Source organism: Mya arenaria, chromosome 7 (assembly GCF_026914265.1).
Source record: "Mya arenaria isolate MELC-2E11 chromosome 7, ASM2691426v1".
NCBI lineage: Eukaryota > Metazoa > Mollusca > Bivalvia > Myida > Myidae > Mya > Mya arenaria.
Window position 1 is genome coordinate 42,809,022 of NC_069128.1, and position 23,470 is coordinate 42,832,491.

At 35.1% G+C, this 23,470-nt stretch overlaps 1 protein-coding gene across 3 annotated transcripts in view; it reads right to left on the reverse strand.

Annotated features, from left to right (window-relative positions):
- Positions 1 to 1,393: 1,393 nt before the first annotated feature.
- LOC128240714 (vacuolar protein sorting-associated protein 8 homolog) overlaps positions 1,394 to 23,470 on the reverse strand; it is a 53,184-nt gene continuing 31,107 nt past the window's right edge. For 2 of the 3 annotated variants that reach the window (XM_052957484.1, XM_052957482.1), the window contains exons 16-39: positions 22,886 to 23,023; positions 22,323 to 22,415; positions 21,723 to 21,769; positions 20,741 to 20,963; positions 20,295 to 20,436; positions 19,997 to 20,112; positions 17,812 to 17,931; positions 17,053 to 17,087; positions 16,748 to 16,814; positions 15,743 to 15,835; positions 15,193 to 15,332; positions 14,209 to 14,293; positions 13,857 to 13,955; positions 13,321 to 13,460; positions 12,654 to 12,810; positions 11,904 to 11,993; positions 9,894 to 9,957; positions 9,445 to 9,551; positions 8,882 to 8,963; positions 8,188 to 8,351; positions 7,743 to 7,909; positions 6,259 to 6,454; positions 5,084 to 5,152; positions 1,394 to 2,972 (exon numbers count right to left, since the gene is read on the reverse strand). In XM_052957484.1, coding sequence (XP_052813444.1) covers positions 2,847 to 2,972; positions 5,084 to 5,152; positions 6,259 to 6,454; positions 7,743 to 7,909; positions 8,188 to 8,351; positions 8,882 to 8,963; positions 9,445 to 9,551; positions 9,894 to 9,957; positions 11,904 to 11,993; positions 12,654 to 12,810; positions 13,321 to 13,460; positions 13,857 to 13,955; positions 14,209 to 14,293; positions 15,193 to 15,332; positions 15,743 to 15,835; positions 16,748 to 16,814; positions 17,053 to 17,087; positions 17,812 to 17,931; positions 19,997 to 20,112; positions 20,295 to 20,436; positions 20,741 to 20,963; positions 21,723 to 21,769; positions 22,323 to 22,415; positions 22,886 to 23,023 — 2,760 coding nt within the window. In that variant the 3' untranslated portion in view covers positions 1,394 to 2,846. The remainder of the gene's footprint in view (positions 2,973 to 5,083; positions 5,153 to 6,258; positions 6,455 to 7,742; positions 7,910 to 8,187; positions 8,352 to 8,881; positions 8,964 to 9,444; positions 9,552 to 9,893; positions 9,958 to 11,903; positions 11,994 to 12,653; positions 12,811 to 13,320; positions 13,461 to 13,856; positions 13,956 to 14,208; positions 14,294 to 15,192; positions 15,333 to 15,742; positions 15,836 to 16,747; positions 16,815 to 17,052; positions 17,088 to 17,811; positions 17,932 to 19,996; positions 20,113 to 20,294; positions 20,437 to 20,740; positions 20,964 to 21,722; positions 21,770 to 22,322; positions 22,416 to 22,885; positions 23,024 to 23,470) is intronic. The other variant, XM_052957483.1, reaches the window with a different exon arrangement.

A 23,470-nucleotide genomic window follows, 5' to 3' on the forward strand; every position in this document is an offset into this window, starting at 1 on the left:
TAAGTAATCAAAATGTTCAATTTATGAGAGTTCAGCTTTAAAGACTTCAAGAACACATTGATTGATAATGCTATTTGAATCTGCCACTGAAAATCTAATGTATTGTTTTATTTATTGGCCATTTCTTAAAGGCCTAGTTTAAGGAATGTTTGGCATGATAATCCCCTGCTGTGCTATTCTGCTAATTGCACTGGTGTCACAGTAGGTGCCAATTTCCTGTATATTGGTTTATTGGCTTAGGACCATTTAGGGTCCAATATTATAATGTAAACTCCAAAACTGCATAGCAGGATACTCAGATTGGAGATCTGATAAGAGGGATCAAGGCAAGTAGATTAAGATCAATTCACAGAGGTTGAGTACTATACCCTGATTTTTTTTTTTGGGGGGGGGGGGGGGGGGGTCACTTATAGAAGGCTTAAACTAGGCATTTTTTCATATCTATACAGAGTTCTTGAAATTCAAATTTTAAAAATGAAAGCAAATTTCAAACTTTTGTCCAAGAAAGCACTACTACATTAGCCTCAATATCTCAATTTCTTACATTTTTACCAAATTTTTTTTTTCAGAAACTTATGCTATCTAGTTTTATATAATTCAATAGATAATTTACTTTATACTAGGTTCTGCTGTTAATCAACCACCATGTTTTTTGACAACCACTAATAAGCCATGATCATCTTTCATCAACTGTTACTATTAATAGACACCCCACACCCCCATCCCCCCCCAAAAAAAAAAGAAAAAAGAAAGATTTTACCTGTGAGTAGAAGAAATATGTCAAAGGGAAATAATCCATCATCATGTCCTATGGTTGAGAAAGAATGGCGGGGCTCATCAGGTGTGGCATGAATTGTATGTCAGAAACTGATATTTTCAAAAGTTTACCATACCTTTCACAGGCATTTACCTCATTGGATGCATCCAAAACAGTAAATCAATTCAGCTTGGGGATGGTCCGAGTGAGAAAATACCTGTCACATAAGTTTGCTCTATGTATTAAAGCTGCACTATCACAGATTGACCTTCATGACCACTTTTTTATATTTATTAGAATGAGCCAATTTTTGCCTAAATGTCTGAAAACCAGTGATATAAGACTGCTGACAAAAGATCAGATCACAGTTTTTAATATTAAAGACAAATGAGTTTTTCGGCAGTTTCTCAAACAATTGAGTTATGTTCTATTGTGAGTTATCATATATACTTGATGCCAAAATCAGCAAATCTGAGACAAAAAAATAAAAGAACTGCCAATCTGTAAGAGTGCAGGTTTAAATAACCTCAGATGTTTTCTTTTTCCCTAAAATTATGCTCCCCAAATGATACATACCAGTCATTAACCAATTTAAAAAAAAACTAATACTAGAGAAAACTAAGACAAAATAACAAAGAAGTTTTGACACATCATTTTATTATCATAATTTCTAGGTACATTTTTATTATAAAACAACCAAGAACTGTTTGTTCATACACCTCAGCATCAAATTTTAATTTAATAATCTGATAGCTGAATTTCAGCGAGGATTTGATATTTGCAGGTGTAATAATCTAGCAGAATTTTGTTAAACAGATGTTCGTCAATGATTCAATAATGGTGTAAGGAAATTTAAACCAAAATCAAGAAGACATGAAAAACTAACCTAGCAAAATTTAAACACTTGTGGTACGCAACATTCACAATAATAGTCATTAACATTTCATAACAAGCAATATTGCACAAGCCATCTTTAACAACAAACACAAAATTTATCGAGAGAGTCGTTTAGACACTTCTTTGTTTAAATCAGTTCTAATGTATCGATTATATACCACATACTGATATAATCTGATGTTTGATACCTGTGTTGAATAGAACATCTTCAGTTAAAACCTGTTGGCTCGATATCCCAGAGACGAACCAGAAAAACCATGAGCCTGGCGAATATCAAAGCAAGCAGGAATGCTTATATAGAGTAAAAACAGTTTAGTCCTTTAAATCAAGTTTGTGGAAATCGAGCCAAGCAATATCAAGCCAACAGGTTTCAACTGTTTTACAAAATATGTCCGTCACCAGAATAATTTGAATGTCTCCAGCACTTACATGTATTTTACTTAGACAACGCACAACTTTACATTGAATCCAGTCAAAAAATATAGGTGCCCCAATGTGCGGTTTAATTCTTTATGGTTAAGACAGGAAAAAAAATGTTTAATATATCACACCTTGAATCTTCGACAAGTTGCAAATTGCCAATCATAAAAATAAGTACCCCAGTAATTGGATAAATATTTTTTTTATGCATAAAAGCACATGGTTGCATTATCTAATGGATTGAGTGAACAACCCCTGCCAAATGATCTCAACAAGTTGCAGTAATTGCTTTGGCAGCTGGTTAATTTTAATTGGATAATACTTTTTAAACACATAAAGCATATGGTTGTACTATCAGAGTACTGGTAAACCTCTGCCACTTGATCTGAGTTTCAGCCATGGCTCAATAACTGCTTAAGTACAGCTCATGTACTTGTGTAATTTGAGTACATTTTAGACTCTATATCATTTTTCTTGTAAAACTTTTTATCATTTTGGAAATTTGTAGCGTATGTTAAGATATAGCTCATATATTACAAAATTTTCCGATGGAGCAACATCGACTGTTGGAATAAATTGGTTTAATTTGTAATACATAAACAACAACCAAATTATAGTTTATTGATGAAACTCCAGTAAGTGGATCATCATGTATAACATCACTGTCTAATGTATGCATCGACTCACATACACCAATAACAAAGATAGAGTGCAAGAAATACTCTGCTCTAATTGGCTGTTTGAAGGGCTGAAATTTACATGGTAGGAATTTTCAGTCAAACACTCGAGGCGCCCCCACGTTCAGTTTAAATCTATCCTGTTGAAAGATGCTGGAAGCTGGAGACCGGGAAGTTCTTGATGAAGATTCAGGCTTGGACAGCTCTGATAACATACCCAGCTGAAAAAAGGAAAAAAGTACATTTTAAGCAATCCCAAGAAATTTCATTTTTGGGTAACAGAATATTCAGTGTGGTCCAGTGGTTTAGGTGTCTGTCTCTCACCCAAGAGGTTTTAAGTTCCATCCCAACCATGGCTACTTTCTCATGGCCTCTAAAAAGACAACTGGTACTGGATCTGCCCGGAAAATGACTAGAGATAGGTTTTATAAGCTATCGGCTTTCGTCACAATATTGCTGAATTAGTATAAAACTAGAACTCCGCGAGTCGGATGTGTCGCCTGACGAATTATTTACTGTCGACATTATAGCTGTTAGATTGGCATTTTATTCATTTATAGACAATGATGTTGCCATTTAACTTTCAAGTGTAGGTGGCATTTGAACCCTCAATCAGATATACGGAATAAGTTTCAGGTTGAAACCTCCTATAGTTTACGAGATATGCCACGGACAAAACCTAAGCAAGAAAATTAACAAAGGGCAATAACTCTAAAAATATGGCAGCAAGAGTAACGGTTCTTATGCACTGCACTTGCCCTCAATGAGATCTGTCTAGCTATGAAGTTTCAAGTTGTTACCTCTTATATTCTTCAAGATATGCCCCGGACAAAACTTTAAGCATGAAAATTAACAAAGGGCAATAACTTTAAAACTAAGAAAGCAAGAGTTACTGTTATTGTGCACTGCACTTGCCCTCAATGAGATATATCTAGCTATGAAGTTTTAAGTTGATACCTCTTATATTCTTCAAGATATGCCCCGGACAAAACTTTAAGCATGAAAATTAACAAAGGGCAATAACTTTAAAACTAAGAAAGCAAGAGTTACTGTTATTGTGCACTGCACTTGCCCTCAATGAGATCTGTCTAGCTATGAAGTTTCAAGTTGATACCTCTTATATTCTTCAAGATATGCCCCGGACAAAACTTTAAGCATGAAAATTAACAAAGGGCAATAATTTTAAAACTAAGAAAGCAAGAGTTACTGTTATTGTGCACTGCACTTGCCCTCCATGAGATCTATCTACATATGAAGTTTCAAGTTGATAACTCTTATATTCTACAAGATATGCCCCGGACAAAACTTTAAGCATGAAAAATAACAAAGGGCAAAACTCTAAAAATATGGAAGCAAGAGTAACAGTTCTTGTGCACTGCACTTGCCCTCAATTAGATCTATGTACATATGAAGTTTCAAGTTGATACCACTAATAGTTTAGGAGATATACCCCGGACAAGCGAAACGGACGCCGACAAAAGTAACCCCTATATGTCGTCTTTTCAGGCAACACAACAAACTACGTATACTTAACAATGATCAGCCAATTTTTGTCAATCTAGCATTCAAGGTGCATAACTTGACAATTACCAAAGCAAGAGTTATGTTCCTTGCTATACTCATGTATGTGAATTGTCACTGATATTATGTGAACTAAGATTTGTGTGAATATTTTTTTACAGCTTAAAAGTCAAGGTCAAGTTTAACATTTTTATATGATGACATTGCCAACAACAATTAGGCTATAATAATATGATAACCTGAGGCTAAAATGATACCATAACCTTTTACTTCAACAAGATTGCTGCAGAGGCAACGCCAATACTTGGCTGTTGTTGTTTTCATTTAAAAAGGGGCATAACTCTAAATTTAGTAAAGTCAGTTATGCTATATATGTGCACTGTGTCTCTGGCAACATTTCTACCAAGTATCATAGCAATATCTTGAGCAGTGTTTAATGATGGCCATGACAAACACACCAAAGCCATTCCAACACCATGATATTTTTCTTTTAAAAACAAACTTACTAAAAACACATCACAAAAGTGTTCTTTACCTTTCTTATTTATCCAATTGGTTTAGTGTCATCATAAATCCATTTAAGCTTTAAAATATAAATCATGTGAAATGTCAGAAAATAGCTCATTGAGCTAATGTTTCTTGTTAACACATACCTGACTTTTAATAAAGATTCTTGTGTCTTGTATCTTGTTTCAATGACAAACCATCATCAATATTTTGAACAAGTGCATTATTTGCAATTATTTTAAGACCATTGGACTATAAAACAATTAGCTTCATTATGGATGTAAAACCTTCAATGCTGTCTTACCCTAGAAGGGGTTCTCATGGACCTACGGACAGCGTCCACATTCTGTATGTGCTGGGGATCCTCAGACGACTGAAAAATGGATGAAATGATATATATCATTTAAATAACTATCCAACAAAATTAGAAAACAACACAAAAAAGAGCTCTGAGGAGAAGATGCCAAAGCTTGTCTACAATTTTTCATTCAAAAGGTGCATTTCTCAATAAATTTGTAAGTAGGTCAAAAGGTCACGGTGAAGCTCATCTGAGGACAACATTGATATTTGTTTTCAAAACTGTACACATGGTCAGATTTTTATTGCTGTTGCTTCAAAATTGAGATAGCAGGTCGAAAGGTCAAAAATAAGAAAGTAGGTCAACATGCCACAGTATAGGTCATCCAAGGACAACATTGATATTTGATTTCAAACTTATACAAATGGTACAAATTTTATTGCTGTTGCTTCAAAATTGATATAGTAGGTTGAAAGGTCACAGTCAAGGTCATCCAAGCACAACATTACTATTTGTTTTCATAACTGCACACATGGTCCTAATTTCATTCCTAAAATTTCAAAAAAGGACGTAGGTCAAAAGGTCACATTCAAAGTCATCCAAGAACAATATTGATATTTGTTTTCAAAACTGTACACATGATCCAAATTTCTTTGCTGTAGTTTTAAAAATAATGAATTTATGATGTTACAAACAAAATATCAAGGGTCTGGGCTTAGCGATTTCTAATAAGAAGATTTTCAATTAGTTTCCTTTATTGTAAGATTGTAAGAAACTTGTGACTTCTGGGACAGGGTGTTTCAAACCAGGATCATAATTTGAACAAACTTGGTAGAGAATCACTAGACAATGTAACACACCAGATATCTTAAGTTTTAGGCCTCATGGTTTTATCAAGATTTTTTTTCTTTCAGTTGCCATGGCAACCAGAGTTCTGCATGGAATTAATTTCTTAGAATTGTTTTGAAAGGGCACCATCCAAGGAACATCCCATTGAAGTTTCATCTAAATTAAGGATGAGATGTTGTTTGAAAATATTGTTGACGGAGGACTGACAGAAACTGGATGAATGCCAGACGGACGGTGAGCACTGGCAAAAGCTCATCCTAAGCACTACATGCTCAGGTGAGCTAAATAGTCACTGAATGCATCATATTTTGACTCTCTAAATCTCAACCTACATCTCTTGCCCGGTCAGGTCTGAGTCCTAGTTGTTGTGCAGTCATCGGGTTTGATAGCGATCTGTGGAAACGGGAACTCTGCGTCTGTCCCCGTTTGGAATTGCTGCACAGATAACACACGTAGGTGTCCTCCCCATCTATAACATGGACTGACCCAACTGCCTGCAGACAGTTACTGTGGTAGGAATGCCCACATCTGAAAATAAGGAGTAAAAGGTTTTAATATAAATTTATCCTTTAGAAACACATAAAAGTGTCTCCCCATCTGTTACCTTGATTGATCTAATTGCCTGCATAATTTTACCTGGAAAGGAGTGCCCACTTCTGAAAGTAGGGTGGGCAGGTTAAAATATACATTTATTCCCTAGAAACACACATAAGAGTCTCATTATCTGCAATGTGAATTGACCCAACTGCCTACACATAGTGTGGGATAGCCCACAAAGGGAGAAAGGGGGAACAAGTTGTAATATACATATATCAACAGGTAACACACATAGCTGTCCTCCCCATCCATAACATAGTCTGATCCAATGGCCTGCAGACAGTAATTGTGGTGGGAGTGCACACAGCTGAAAGGGGGATGGGGGGTGTTGGCAAGAATTAAATATATGTTTATTCACTAGAAACACATATAAGTGTGTCTTAATCATTGATGACCCAACTGCCTGTACACAATCACTATAGTAGGGGTGGCCTCAGTTGAAAGAAGGATCATCTTAAAATAATATGTAGATACATTTTTTTATTGATTTTAGACTGTAATGTACAGAAATTGGATTATTACAACAGGCTAAATAGGCTAACAATAACAAATTTAACCATTGACTTTAATAAAAACAGATGAGGCTTTATAACTATTCCTTGATAAAATTATGTTTTTTAAACTATTATGTGTGTGGTCTAGTGGTATAAGTGTCCGCCTATCACCCAAGAGGCCATGGGTTTTGATCCCCATTCAAGGTACTTTCTCATGGCCTGTCAAAATGGGCACCAGGAATGGGTTTTACCCAGAAAACAAGACTCGAGAGTGATTCTATAAGCTATCAGCATTCATCACAATCAAACTAAAATAAATTAGTATATTAAACTAAAGTCCAAATTCGCTTTGTCGACATCGGATATCTCAACTTTCTAGTTGTGTCAAACTTTTTCCCTGGTCCCGTATTTATTTCTTCTTATTCTATATAAAATAGTTCTGCTTAATCTGTTAATTTTTCTTTGTTGATTCTCTGCTCCGTTAAAACCCTATGTCCCTCCCTGTGGTCAAATATCACACATTTTATTTGTTCTTTATGCCAAACTGTATATCGAGTTGTAGGTCGAAAAAATTCATGATGGTTTGTGGCATGTTGCTAAATAACTGTGCGTATCAAAATAACAAACTGTCAAAATTGGAGGATAATTGGGTAAGTGTGATTAATTAAAGTCAAAGTTACAATTTATCGATACTTCAGAGAGATTCAACATTAACAAATGCTCACCTGAACACAATGACAGTGTCAGAATCCTGCTGATTAATGAATCGTTTCACACAGATACGACATTGTTCTCCGCGCGGTATGTAACCCTTGGCTGCCACGCTGGTCAGGTTACGGAGATGCATGTGGATGTCGTGGTTCAGGAGGTTCTTACAGGTGATCATCAGCGTCTATAAAAGTAGAAATGGATATTAGCCATGAATGCATCAGAATCCATGAAACTAGTAATCGATGTAAGGGATGGATGCATCAGCATCCAAAAGAAGTAAGAGATGGATGCATCCGTGTCCTTTAAAGAATTAATTGATGGATTAATCAGCATCTTTAGAAGAAGTCATTGATGGATGTATCAGCGTATAAAACAAGTCTAAGAATGAGCTCAAGTTTTCAATATTTCATAGAAAAAAATCCACTGCTTCAATCCATTTTCCTGTGTTATAGGTCATACCTGTTCATAGTTGTAAGTTTCTAACATTCCTAGAATAAGTTCCCGTATTTCCCCGAATTTTCCTGTGTTGTAGGCTGGGTCCTGCATAATCTTCTGTAGAATCGCGGGCAGAGCAATGTACCCCATCATGTTATTCAAAACATGGTGAGTCAGCTTTTTAAAGTCTGAAACATTGATCAGTATTAGTACTATAACTATAATAAGACAACTATTATTATAAACTTATCATTAAATACTAAAATACAGAAAAGAATCCTATAATGTTGATGTAGTTACACTACAGGTGGCAGAGATGGTGATAATAAAATAAGAATGTACATAATAAATATATTACACATTATTTCCCCCAATAAATCTGAGATTTTGAAGGAATAATAAAATAGCGCACTTCATTTGAACATTATAAATTTTACAACAATTGTGAAGACAGTTATGATTGTTTATACTAAGTCGCTCTCATTGGCACGATGTTGCATGATATTGTGGTCTTGTGTGGAGTACCATGAGAAAACTCACTTGTTTGTCATGGCAACCACTAAACAAACTCATATGCACAGGTGAGAAGCAAGTGCTCTTACCACTACACTAGCCTGACAACCAACCTGCACTTTAGAGCTACATTTAAGTATAAAAAAATGTTTGATTGCCATCCTAAATTGATACTGCCGGCTATGACTAGGGGAGATGCTAATACCATTGAGAATTTCCTTGTTATCAATATCCTTGATTCGTCTCTGTGGAAACATGAGGGCATCCAGCAGTGGAAACCATAGCGACTGAAAAACATGTGCACCAGGATATTTACAGATTGAATCAAAGAACAAAGTGTGTCATATAGAAAATCTGTCCAGGTGTCAATATTTTTGCAACCATAAATCATTGTGTATAGGAGGCTATTAAATACAGAGTTATACTACGTAAAAACTTTCATACAGTTTTGAAACTTTCAAATAAAGAACCACTTTTATTTTACTGTCGTCTGCTGATGCTAACTGTACGAGATTTTCTACTGCCGTTATAACCAAATACATAAATCAGTGTGAGTAACTTCTCTTTGAAGTGAAATGTAAACAAAGATATTTTGGCTTGAAATGGACGTCAAAAGCCTAATACTGTATATAAGACGCAGACATTACATTTTATTTCTAAGAATTCTGGGGGAAAAAAGTGTGTCCTATACTCAATGATTAACGTTAGACCATGCAATACTTAAGATGGAAATTTATCAGGAACAATACAAATGTAGGTATAACATACCTCTCTGGTTTGTTCGTCCATCTTATTAGAATTTCTCTGACACAGCTGAATGATGACCAGTAGCACCGCCTCAGCTTCATTGAACTGACAACTCATATCTGAAATAGCTGACAAAGTTGGACATTATGACAATAAACATAGCCTCAGCTTCATTGAACTGACCTCTTACATATGAAATACACGACATTGCTGACAAAGTTGGACATTATGACATAGCCTCAGCTTCATTGAACTGACCTCTTACATATGAAATACAAATGACATAGCTGACAAAGTTGGACATTATGGCAAGTTTCATAGCCTCAACTTCACTGAACTGACCTCTTACATTTGAAATACACACATACTTCTTCATCTGTTTTACACATCAGAAATCAAATGTCAATTATTGACCATGCAGACTGAACACACAATTGATAACTAACATTAATATTTAAGCTTATATATACCTTTGTTTCCATCGGAAGAACCAAGCAGGTTTTCAGTCAACTTTTTCAGCTTGCCAGACAGAATCTACAATCATTGTTGATAGTCAATTAGTAAAAAAAGCAAACTTTTAAAGAATACAATGTTTCATTTTTTATAAAAATTATATACTCTCTTATAATACCACCAGCGTGCCAGAGAGTCAGATTTTTTATCCACCCCACATAGGATAGTTTTGCATACCGGAAATTTGAATTTATGTACAATTTTGACGGTGTGTTGTTTTTAGTTATTCCACCAAATTGCACATACAAATTTTTATATCGATGTCATGACTGACCACTTACATCTGAAATACACAAATGACTTCAACGTCATGACGCCCAGTAATATGAAGTAAAGTCAATTAGTTGCCAAATAATGTCGCCGTTTAGAGGTTTTCATTAAATTTGTATTAATATTTTTGTTCTGGATCTGCTCTTCTTAACAGTTCTATTTCTAATTCAGTATCATCATACATTAAAATATTATTCTGAAATAGGGCTTAGATGCATGTGAGTCATCTTACGCAGGATGGATTATAAGTATCTTCCATGGCCGAGAGTGTTAGATAGGTTCATTCCGACCCGAGCGTAGGGTGTTTTGCGGAAAAGAGGTTAACAGAGTTTCTGCAAAACACCCTGCGCGAGGGTCGGGATGAACCTATCTTACACGAGCGGCTATGGTAGATGCTTTTTCTCCCACCTCAGTTAAACAAAATTAAGTAAAATTGTATTTTTTGCTGGAACTCTTTTGTGCTTAGTGAAAATAATTGCGTATGGATATGCGATAATTCGTGGTTGTCATGGATATGCGCACAGTGATTCAGACTATGTGAATAGTCAAAACGGTCTTTAAATAGTTCTAAGGAGAGTGAAGCATTATTTATTGAAAGGTGCATGAAAACTGTTTTATGGTGACATTTGAAGCGAGAAATAATAAATTAGCGTTCTAAATATTGTCACAAGACAAGATTTCCATGATGTTACAGACGACAGTCATCAACAAGGGAGGTAATAACAATTTGGTGACCATTAAAAAGGAGTTCCATACAGGCATTTTATCTTCGCCCGTGGGCAAGATAAGAATTTCTAGCATTGTTAAATTATTGGATTTACTTATCTGAGGTGGGAGAAAAGAATTTTCCAGGCCCAGTAAAAACTCCAAAACAGATGTCTGTGATGCCAGAATGTCATGAGCATGTTCATCGTTATCAATGTGTCACATGCAATAGTTTTCGCTGCATGCAACTGAAGAATTTTCAAACACTAGTTCACTAAGTAAAGAGCCATACCTATGTTTAGACTGAGTGAAATGTCAAACAAATTGAAGGAGCATAACTGTCCATGTTGACCAACATTCCTGTGAAATATCATGAGTGTAGGTTTCTATACTTTTGGAGCTACATGCCACACATGATTTTTCAGACCTTTTTTTAATCACATTTTACTTATACAAGGGCTATAACTAGCGTTAGACCAAGTGAAAAGTCAAACAAATTCCAGGTACACAGATGTTAATGCTGACCAACATTCTTGTGAAGTTTCATGAGCTAGTGTAGGCTATATACCTTTTGACCGTTTACTTAGTCATGGGCTATCTTTATCCTTAGACATGCCTCAGTGATTCCATTCAGCCTATTGGTCAGCTAAATGTACAGGCCAATCAAAACACTTAGTTTCTAATCTTAAATTTAAGTTTAATCTAAGTTGCTTATTGAATACGGCCCCTGGTGCACAAATGTCCGTACTGACCAACATTGCTATGAACTTTTATCAGTGTAGGTCCTATACAATTAGGGCTTTATGCAACAGAAGATTTCTGACTGAAAAAGTGGCAAGACGTGACATGATGAAACTATAAAACATTCCACCTAGGGGTATAATATTATATATAAATGCAACAACAGTTTTGTTTTCAGTGGAAGAGGAGGGAAAATATTTAAAATTATTTAAGCTAGAATGGGCCTTTCTATATAAGCAGCAAGCACTTACTTCCAGATATATTCCAAAAGCCCCTTGAATGTCGCCTGCCTTCTCCAGCAGGAACGCTGTAGGCTCAGCTAGGTTGTGCTTGCGACATATCTGTAAAAGGTTTGCAAAGGTTATAAAGGAAAGACAATTAACATGATGCAATTGGAGCAGCACTCCTCCTGGTCATTTGCCAGGGACGATGTCAAAGATGGTAAAAAATATCCATTGGATTCTGCAACCATTATTTATTGACCTTATGGCAGACTTAGAGACATCAACTGATACTACCTACACTAACACGCTCTGCTATATTGAGTACTGTGATACATTGCACTACCCTACCTCATAAATAAACATGAAAATTCCCACAATACTAATATAAGTTTAAATGGAATGCAACCAGGGTTGCCATTGATGCAATAAGATGGCCACATTAAAACCCACTTACCACCAATGTTTGTTCAAGTCTATAGCTTTTATTTGGTTTAATAAAGATGTACACATCATTGGGCCAAAACTTGCACATAAGCACAATGTACAGATAAAGTTTTGAGGCCTCGACTTAAATATAACAATACTTATTTACAATTAAAACATTTTTAAATCCAAACTGCTAACATCTATTTAAGCCTGTAGCCTTCATCCGGTTTCAAAATGTGCACATCATTTGGCCAAAGTAAATTGCACAAAAGCTCAATGTACAGTTACAGTATTGAGGCCTCATCTCGAATATTTCAATACTTATATAACATATTATTAAATCCCACTTACTGCCAATGTTTGTTCAAGTCTGTAGCCCTCATTTGGTTTGATGAAGTTGTACACATCGTTTGGCCGAAACTTGCACATAAGGTCAATGTACAGTTCAAATATGGAGGCCTCAACTTGGATCTGCTTGTCCGTGTTTATAGCACTTCCACTCGTCAAACTGGAAACAAGTGGTTCACATTCAAAAGAGCACCCCATAGGGATGTCAGTTATTGCCTGCTGTTTTTTCTTTGTCAATAAAGGGGGCAAAGCCTGCCTACTATTAAATCCAGAGTAATGGGACTTGATATGAATAAGTGCATTGTCACTGGTAACATGTGTAGTAAGTTTAATGTGAATTTTATGATCCTTTTACAGTTATGACCATGGTCAAGGCTAAAGTTTTTCACAGTGATGACACCAACATCAAGGCTATGACCATACCTCCACTTTTTCTTCAAAGAAGACAATAACAAGGTTGCAAGTGTATGCTATCATTCATCCATATTTGTCTGATTTCCTTTTAGAATTTCTGAAGAAATACAAAATTTCAATACTGATTATTATTCCTGTAAAGTTTCAAATGTTGAAATACTGTGAGTTGCACAAGGCAGTCTGATATTATTTTTTTAATATTTTTTTTAAAGATTTCATACTTTTTTATGGTTATGTGCTTATAAGCCCTGCTCACCTAAAAGCCATAACTCCCTGCAAGAACTCAAAGAGCACAGTTTCCTCAGACTTAAGCTGCTTGACAACATCAGCCAAGCTCACTGCAAGATTGTTGAACACCATTTGGGCCGCCTGCTTGCTATCTATAGATACCAACTCCTGAAATGACAGTTAACATACCTAAGTTAAGCAACACATGTTCTTCTAACTTAAGCTGCTTTACAACATCAGCTCACTGCAAGGTTGGTGATCACCATCTGGGCTGCCTGCTTGCTATTTATAGACTCTAACATACAAACTATCAATTTGGTCCAAAGTAGTCAACACAAAAAATCGGCACTCTAAGCAAACATCGCGGCTTTCTGATTTTACATTTTTCACTGCATCCTATCTATGGTATAAGAGGTTCTAAGTTTTATTTCTCAATTTTTCATGTAATTTTTTGCCTGCGTCCTATCTATAGGTGCGACCTATACACAGACATTTATACAGTATAGGTCTGGTTAATCTGACATTCAAACTATGAATGTGGTCAAAAGAAGCCCATACACTGACCTCTATGTGGTTCAAGGCCTCAGCCTGGATACTGGCTTTCTCTTCTGGAGTAAATCTGTCACTGTCAACAATACTACTGATGAAGTTGAATGCATGGTACTGAAATAGAGAGATTTATTTTAGTTTATTGTTAGTTTATACTAATTTCATTAAGCACGATTGAGACGAAAGCTGAAAGCTTATAGAATAAGTCTAGAATCAAAGAAATTAAAAAAAAAAAATTACATATTTGTTTTTTAAGAGAGATTTTACATCAGGCAATAATGACTAATAAAGATAATTTCACTTTACAACTTAAAAAAAGGAGTCCAAGGTTTTTAATCGTAAGTTACATTGAGTATGACATTTTTACCTTCCTGGCATAGTCCCTCAGGTAACATGAGAGGATCCTGTCAAATTCTCTCCTCTTCTCGTACAGTAGTTCACACACTCGGTAGCTGTAATGTACAGGGCATACCTTAACAGTCAGATGGTAGGAGGAATATATTCATCTTTATTTCTTATGATTTTAATAAATATATATGTCAATTATTTTTAATTTGTTGATCACTATAGTCTAACATTGAAATCTAAAAATATCCATTCTTCTACAGTATTGGAGATTTTTTTCTTTTTGTTTATGCATTAATTCTCATAAATATTAAAACTGTAACTAGTAGGTCGAGCTTAATATAAGAGTTACTATGCAATTTATTTATTAGCGTGCGATAAATTACAACAATATTTCAATCAATGTACATTTACAATTACATTGATACTTATTGCATTGTAAGCTAGAAAATGTTGATGTTTGATAGACAATGGGCTGATTGTTCAGAATTTTGTTAACTTTAAAGAGGTTGTTAACAACATCGTGGTTAACTTTAAAAGGTTAACTACTTTGTAACATGCTCATATATTGAGTTAAAACATTCGGTTTGAAATAGATCACTCCAACCTTGTCAGAAATACTGCAGAACACAAATGTGCCCATTTCAGTTCAAGCGCAATAACAATTTAATAGTTAACAATGTTGTCAACTTTATAAATGTTTTGAAAATCATCCCATATACTAAATATTACATCTTAAACATTGCCACAGTGATGAAAATATCACATAACCCTGTTCATCTCAGGTAGAGGTAGCAGTTACTATAACTCATCATCATAAATTTTTAAATACACTGTTCTTCAAAGACGGGGAAAGAAACAAATTAGATAACACACTCCTACGCACAGGGTAAAGAATGTAGAAAAGTCAACTCTCTATGTGCTTATTAAATATTGCTCACCCCAAGCCGATATATGACCACTGTGTGCAAGGGTGAACATGAACATTTAGAAACAAGAAACTTACAATTTTGCCCTCTCTGCAAGATGTAAGAACCTCTCTTCATCGACCTGTTTAAGCCCCCCAGCGTGGGAAAGCTCTAATAGAGCTTGCTGTCGTTCCTCATGGCGGGATTCATCATCAGGGTTACAAAGGAACTCCAACACCTGAAATATTACAGTCATATCATTGATGGTAGTTCCAGAAACTCTAACATCATCAAAATGTAGAATTTTAGAGGCTCCAAAAACAACAATATATCCCCAATGTTGCGAATTGGAGGCCTTAAGAATTTAGCAAAAAAAAGAAACTCTACAATAAAAGTTCACAAGAAGCCCTTATGCATTTAGAAAATGCAATTTAAGCCAAAGTCAAGGACCCTGTTCCAATAAGAAAACAGTCAGAAGTCTTACGCTTCTAAAGAGTGCTAGTGGATACCTATTATGTAATGGACAGAATCTATACAATAAATGTTCTAACAATATTTAAACTTGGTTTACCCCAAAAAGGAGGTTACACCTCGAAATTTACAACTTTAAGCCTTATGATCTTTATTGAAACTTTATTCTTGTTTTACCTGTTCAAACAGTAGTTTGTTGACAGTGATGGTGTTCTCATGTCGCGCCATCTGTCGTGCCAGGAATGTAAACAACACGCCCACCTGGGTTGGCTAGAAATTGAGAGAAATTCATTAACATTTGTAAACAATGAAACAAAGCTTAATTTGTTTTTGGCATGATACAGTCTTTGTATATGTTATAGTTCTTGTTTGTTCTATTTGTAATACATGTCTTATAACCAACTCATAGTTTATCATTGAAACTCTGGTAAGCAGATCATTAAGTACAATGTCACGGCCCAATATATGAAATCAATCCACTCAGTCATATACACCAATAACCAAAATACAGTGCCCAAAATACTTGGCTATGGTAGGCCTGTTTGGAGCAATGGACTATAAACAAAGTTGGGAGTTTGAAACCATAACTTTATTATTGTCAATGAAAGGGTTATAGCTTAAGAGTTGTAAAAGTGTGTTGTGCAATGTGCTTTTACAGTATCACCCTTCTGCTAGGGTAATAGCTGATGTTATGGAAGGGTGATGCAACTTGTCATTTTTTATACACTTAAGTCTGTCAAATATTCCATTTTTGTAAAAACTTGATATCTGATATCATTATTGTCTGGCAGCATTTCTCTTATTGCAGTCTTTTGCCCCAAGTTCTGTAATCAATGTGTACCATATTGTTCGTACAACTAATATATAAATATATTTAATGGCATTTTCATTAAATGCCCAGCTACAAACAGATTTGGTCTTGTTTTGACTACTTACAAGCTTGGGATATGATAGTCATCAAATAGCCTTGTAGACGTTAAGAATATAATGGTCCGCAAATGCCTGGTACAACACATAAATATACATTAACTTGAGTTATTTGGCAATTGAAACATTTTCTCCCTTAGCACACTGTCCCTCTTCTGCAGCACCCTGTCCCTTTTAAAACCTAGCTAAAACCCTAGAATCATGATAGTTTTATACATGTCTTTACCATATGCTAAGCGATTAAATAAAACTTACTGTGAATCCAACACTTTCCACCATGATCCTCAGTAATATGTCTACAATGTGCTGTCTCTTAGCTATCCTGAAAACAACACCAAATTTACATTAACACTAAATTTTACAGAGTGTGTAATATTTTGTTCTTACCTTAATTTTCTTGTTTTTCGTGCTAAGAAATTAACATTTAAAACTGTTCTCTGCTTAATTGCATTAAAGTGTGTGATTAACCTGACAAAATGAAATTTGAAGTTAAAAATTAAAATTTCAATACCATTATGAGTTTTTATTGCTTTGAACACTTGCATGAAAATATGACTTACCCTTCTGATGTGTTGAACTCTTCCTCTTCAAAAGCCTGGAAAAAATACACCAACATTTCAATATAAAAAACCAAGAGTGCAAGGGAGGGAACTCCAATGTTTATCATGTTTTTTTGCAGATGAACAAGGGGCCTAACTGGACAATAATTAGATTCAGAGTTATGGGACTTTACATACTCATAATGTATGTCAACATGTGTACCAAGTTTCATTTGAACAACTGCAACATCATGGCTTTGACAGTAAACCCGCCTTTTTTCTTTGAAAAACAGACAAGCTTAAAATGAAATACAACCACAATTGTGCTAATTGTACAAAATTCATCATCTTCATGAAATAACTCAATATCTACTTCTCTTCATATTATAAGTTACAAGGTTAGTAAGTGAACAAATGTGGTATATACAGGGCAAATGTAACCATATTGGGTGAGAGCGAAATGTTTCATTTCTTCAACGGAATCAAGATATAGAATGGTGTCATTTTGGTGCGATATAAAGATTGATGACCAAATATGAAAAAATACGGACTTACCGTGTGATTATTCCTGGACCAATGGCCTTGGTCATTCGTGTTGGAGGCATGATATATGCAATTATTGAGTTCTTGCTCTAAGGTGACAATACACACTCTCCCATGACCCTTCATATTTTACACTTACACCACTTTTCACCAAGGAAATAGATTACAGTGTGATTTATAACAACTATTAGCAGTTATTGAAGTAACATGAAGATAGCAATGTATAGTTTTACTAACCAGTGCAAGGACATTCAGAAATTCTCTAGTGTCAAAAACCAGCAGAGTGCGTAGATATGGAAACTCCAGCTCATCTGCAGGCTTTGCCTTGGTATGCCGACATGTCAGGCTTGAAAACACCTGTATGTGGAAACAAATTAACTTCAGTATAGTTTAAGCAATTTCAATCTCAAGAGCAGGTGTTAAGTGTCAAAATATTCTAAAAATATCATAGAGGAAAAACAAAGTTCACTTAAATGAATCAGGTCTCCTATCAATGAAACTATATCATCAAACATTGGAGTACTGAACTTAAATACGAAAGAAATCAGTCCTTCACATCCTGTTTGAGCCAACGAGGAAATCGATTTTAGCGAGCTCTAGTCAAGGGGACCTAACTGTAGATCTAGATTCTAAAAAATATCATATGGGAAAAAATAGCAGACTTTTATAAATCAAGTCACCTAACAATGAAACTACAATTTTAAACAATGGAGTTCTGAATCTAAATAAAATATTCATGTAACAGCTGGCATTGTCTAGTTGGAGGTAACATCAATATATTAATTCAATACTGTATCAACCATCTTAAACTTAACAATAGGACAATGTTAAGTGCCAAATTGTTAACTTTCTCTAAAAATCTAAAGGCATAATTATGTTTGATATAAATTGTGTATACATGTAAAAAATATGAAATACTAGATCATTGGAAACAGATCCTAATAGATAGATTCTAAAAATATCATATGGGAAATAACATACTTCCATGAATCTCGGTGAACTAACCATGAAACTAGATTATTAAACAATTGAGTACTGAATTCTAAAATACATAATACATGTAAAAGCTGGCATTGCAATGTTTAAAAGTCTACAAAGGATGTAACATCAATATTAATCTATTAACAGCTAACTTAACTAAGGGCTAACCTATTTAAACATATTATCCCTGGGGGGAAGGCATTTTGAAATTATGCCAACCGCCTACAGATATACATATTAACCCTTTTTAGGTCCAAAATAGCCAAAAAAGACACCCACCCATATACTATTTAAATAATTGCCCCCCCCCCCCCCGGGGGGTTATATGTTTTACTGGATTAGCCCTTACATGGCCCCATCTTATTTAATGATGTTAATCACATATGACTCAATCTTAAATCTGTAGAGATGTCACAGATGGCAAGAAATTGATTTCTATCATTTCCTTAGTTAACTACTTTTATAATGGTAAATGTTCAATTCATAAAAATATACAGCAAATTATTCATAAAATATACAGCAAATTATAAATATGACACCCAGATCATTTCGCTTCATGACTAAGATGATCTTTATTGAAAGAGACCAAAGAGCAGCTAGAGCTATCACAGGAGTGATAACTACCCCCACATGCCACATCGACATTGCTCAACACAGGCAAATATTGAAATGAAAATCATAATATATGTTTAAAGATCATATAAAGGAAACATTCTTATTTGCCACAAGACCTTGAGGTTGAGAACACAGGTGAAGTCTTTTTACTGTGGTCGCTTATGCCAAATTAGTTTAGAATACATCCATGCTTGGCAGTTATGGTCCAGACAAAAACCAATATCATCAGTAAGGCACATATAGCAATACTGACAATGTTCAGAGGCATGCAGTGACCTTCATGTTGAAGCTAGGGACATGGGCGTGGTGACAAGACACTGTCATTTAATTCTAGTCACTAAATCAAAATTATTTCCAAATCCCACCCAAAATGACAAAGTTATGGACCAATCACAAACTACTATCAACTGTAAGGCTTTAATAGCAAAAATGACATTGACCTTGAACCTAGTGGCCAAAATTTTTGGGGCGACATATCATCATCTTATGGTGGTTACTTAAGCCATATTATTTCCTGACAGCACACAAAAGTGGATGGATGTGACAATGCGCATGATTCTTTGTAGTCCCTTCTTCACTTTGTGAAGGTATAAAATCACTAGGAGGATATCAACTGCTGCTAGGCCAATGTGAAGAAGGGTGAGGAGGTCTAGTGATATAGGTGTCCACCTCTCACCCAAGACGTTGTGGGTTCAATTCCCACCAGGGGTACTTCCTCAAAATGGACACCAGTACTGGTTTTTACCGTGAGTGATTCAGTGATCAGCTTTCATCACAATTGAGCTAAAAGAAATCTGTATATACTAAACTAAGAACCAGCACTCACATCTTGTTTGACCCTGGCTTCATGTTCTTCTGGAATATCTCCAAGTGGGTACGCCCTGCCAGCCAGGCAGCAGCTGACATACACCAGAAGCTTGTTACCTAATCTAATCTGCTGGTCTGAAATAATTACAATAACCATCAGTAGAAAGTTACAATCACCAACATAAGGTTACAATTAAATTAAGCCTGGAGCAATTTGCCTATAAATCTCATACAAGGAAAGGACTCGAAATATTGATTATAAGATAAGCTTGTCAAAAAGATGGCCCCACTGGCCATGAGATGAAAAAAATGCTAACCTGATAGCTGTTTGCCAGTGTCCACAGCTGCCTTCAATGTAGACAGAAGCTCTTCCAGAGGTGTAGTATAGTCAAACATTCCCTTGTTGTACACATACAGGATGGCATCATACAGACCATGGCTCCAACACAGGTGAACCACCTATAATAGATGATATTTATAGGTTAGGACTCCAGTGGTGTTGTATGCGTAAGCATTCCCTTGTAGTTTAACCAGATCAGCCAAACCTCCTCTGATTATCTAAGTTGACCAAAAGTCATAAAAGATTTGGTCCACACATATCTGTATAAGTGCAGGTAACATAGGTACGAAGTTGCATGTGACTTTCATGTGACTCTGTTTTGTTTTTTGGATAGAAAAAAACATTGATATCAACACCAAGGAAAAATATTCAACCTTGTTTCTTTGAAAAAGCATACATGCCTAAATTGTGCTTTCTACTTACATGGTGAATGTCAAGACTGGAAACGTCCATATGTACTATGCAGGCTTCCACACTCTCTAGCATACTTCTGGCTTCGTAGTGAGTTACAAAATCTTTCATAACGACAGGGGGCATCACTCTTAGTCTGTCATCAAGGATATATGGCTCCAAGCATTCCAGAAACGTTCCCATTGCTATCATATCCATGCTAAACCTCTCATAGATCCGACCAAAAAGGATGTCCCTGGATTGGGGCAAGAGTATTGAAAAGTGGACGATTGTCAACCCTGCTATAAAGACACTTCACATGAACTTGTATTAAGTAAATTTTAGTAAAATATGGTGAAACAAGCATCTTTTAAATAATGCACAAATGACATCTTTTCAAATTATTCTATGCAAAGGATTAAAACTTGTAAATTGAAAATAGAAAAAGAGACTGCTTTATAGTCAACAAAACAGTCTGGAACAAACCTAAGTTTTGGAGTTTTAAACAGTGACAGTGGTTGAAATAGGACAAGCTCACAAGCCCTCTATTGGTAAATTGCTTTTCCGGCTTGCTAAAAAAATTAATCTTACTTAGCAGGCCCCAATTTCTCGAAACTTCTTAAGCTTAACAGGCTTAAGAAGCTTATTTCAATATGGCAAAACACATACTAAAAATGCATTTTTATAAATGAAAAATGGTTTATTGTGATTATCAATATGTTTATTTCTATCTAAAGCATAAAAACTCTTAAAGAAAAAAATATTACGCAAATTATTAAAAGACAAAAATAGTGCGCTAAGCTTAATCCTGTTATAATAGACTTAAGAGGTTTCGAGAAATTGGGGCCAGGGCTTGTTTAAATTTTGAAAACAGCAAGCGGGCTTGTTCATCCAAAAGTCAAATTTCGATGATTGCTGAGACCAAAGAGTTTAAAGTATTCGGCAAGTTGCAGAGATTTGGCAGACTTATTAAATACTGAGATTTATACAAATATTCCTGTCATGATGTACTCACATTTTGTTCAGATGTAGACAGTATTCCACACACACTGGCACTATATTCTGAGAATGAAATAACAACATATTCATAGGACACATAAATATGAAAACAACAGGCATCTTGAATTTCTTTTTATGTAAATTAAGACCTCAATAATCCCAGGGGCCATGAATATCATCAGTTTTAATTCTGAATCAGACTCAATTGGCAAAACTGTATCATTTCATTTTAACTTTCCTTCAAATTGAATGCTGATGATGAAATTTGATGAATTTTATTAAAATTTCAAATTGCTCAATTACCTTAAAAATATTTGTATAACGAATGGAAAAATTATAACAAGTCATAATATAATCAAAGTCTGTGTTTAGACTCCGACTTAAGACAGTTTGTAATCATGGCCCCAGAGGTGTATAGGAATGAATTCAAAGAAACTTATGGGCAAAGGGCAAGAAGAAGAATTATATTTTATCAGCGCTTTAGAAAGCAAGAATATATTTTTAGAATGCATGCGAAGGTAGTATTATAAATCATCACATGAGACATTACAGAATAACTAATGATGAGTATAGGGTATTTTATAAAGGCAAAGTCAGGTATAATAATATATAATACCATGTAGTATTCTTCAAGCTCTTCAATTTTGCCTTTATCAGGGCACAGCTGGGTCATGGACAAGTCCACATACTCAAACAGCAGATCCAGCATCTGGAAAAATGAAGACAAAAAATGATGATCAAAATATGCTGTAGTTCTTTGCATTATATGAATAAACAATACCATTTCTATTGATTCATATGATATGATGTCTTTGCGCTTTTTATTATAGTTTATCATTTTAGAAGTAATCTAAAATTATACTTTTTATTTCCAATTAAAAGTCTCTGGTCTAGTAGAATGAACTTGCCAAACAGCAATAATGCCTTATGTTTAGCAAGGAATTAAGTCACCAAGTCAGCCATAATCTCCTTTTTTTCTGACTCTGGTCCGATAAGCCCACGATAGCTTTAGGCTTGTTCTCATAGAGGGACAGAGCCAGCACTAGGGAGTCCTGGTATCTTCTAGGACAATTAAATAATGGCTTTAGCCTTATTTTCATAGAAGGACAGAGCCAACGCCAGGGCGTCCTGGTATCTTCTCTGGTAATTAAATATAAACTGAATTAACTGCAAACTCACCAAGTCAGCAACAATCTCCTTCTTTTTCTGACTTGGGCCTGATAAGCCCACAATGGCTTTAGCCTTATTTTCATAGAAGGACAGAGCCAGCGCCAGGGCATCCTGGTATTTTTGCTCCTGGACAAGAACATCTATCCTCTGAAACAATAAGGGAAATTTATTAAAATATCTTATTACTGATGATTACAAAGAACACATTCCAGCATCATCGCCTGTAATCTTTAGATGCACATTATGTTAACATAACACAGATACTTGTTAACTGGGATAAAGGGCATACTATAAATCTCATTTTTAATAAACATATAACTTTGTTTACAAAAATATCACCAAGATTTTAAGATTCTGTTGGAACTCAAACTTCAGGGACCTATACTTTATGCTTAAAATAAGAAATTTACATGATTTCATCCTCATTTTGAAATTTCTCTGTCTGAAGAACTCATTTTAGAGCGTATCTAGTGAATCGTCTATTCATTTATTCAGGTAACCAGATATTTTATGGATAGGGCATTAAAGGTCTTTACAAGAGCACATAATATTGATGTCAACAAGTGTCTGAGCTTTTATTCAAGATGAAAAGGG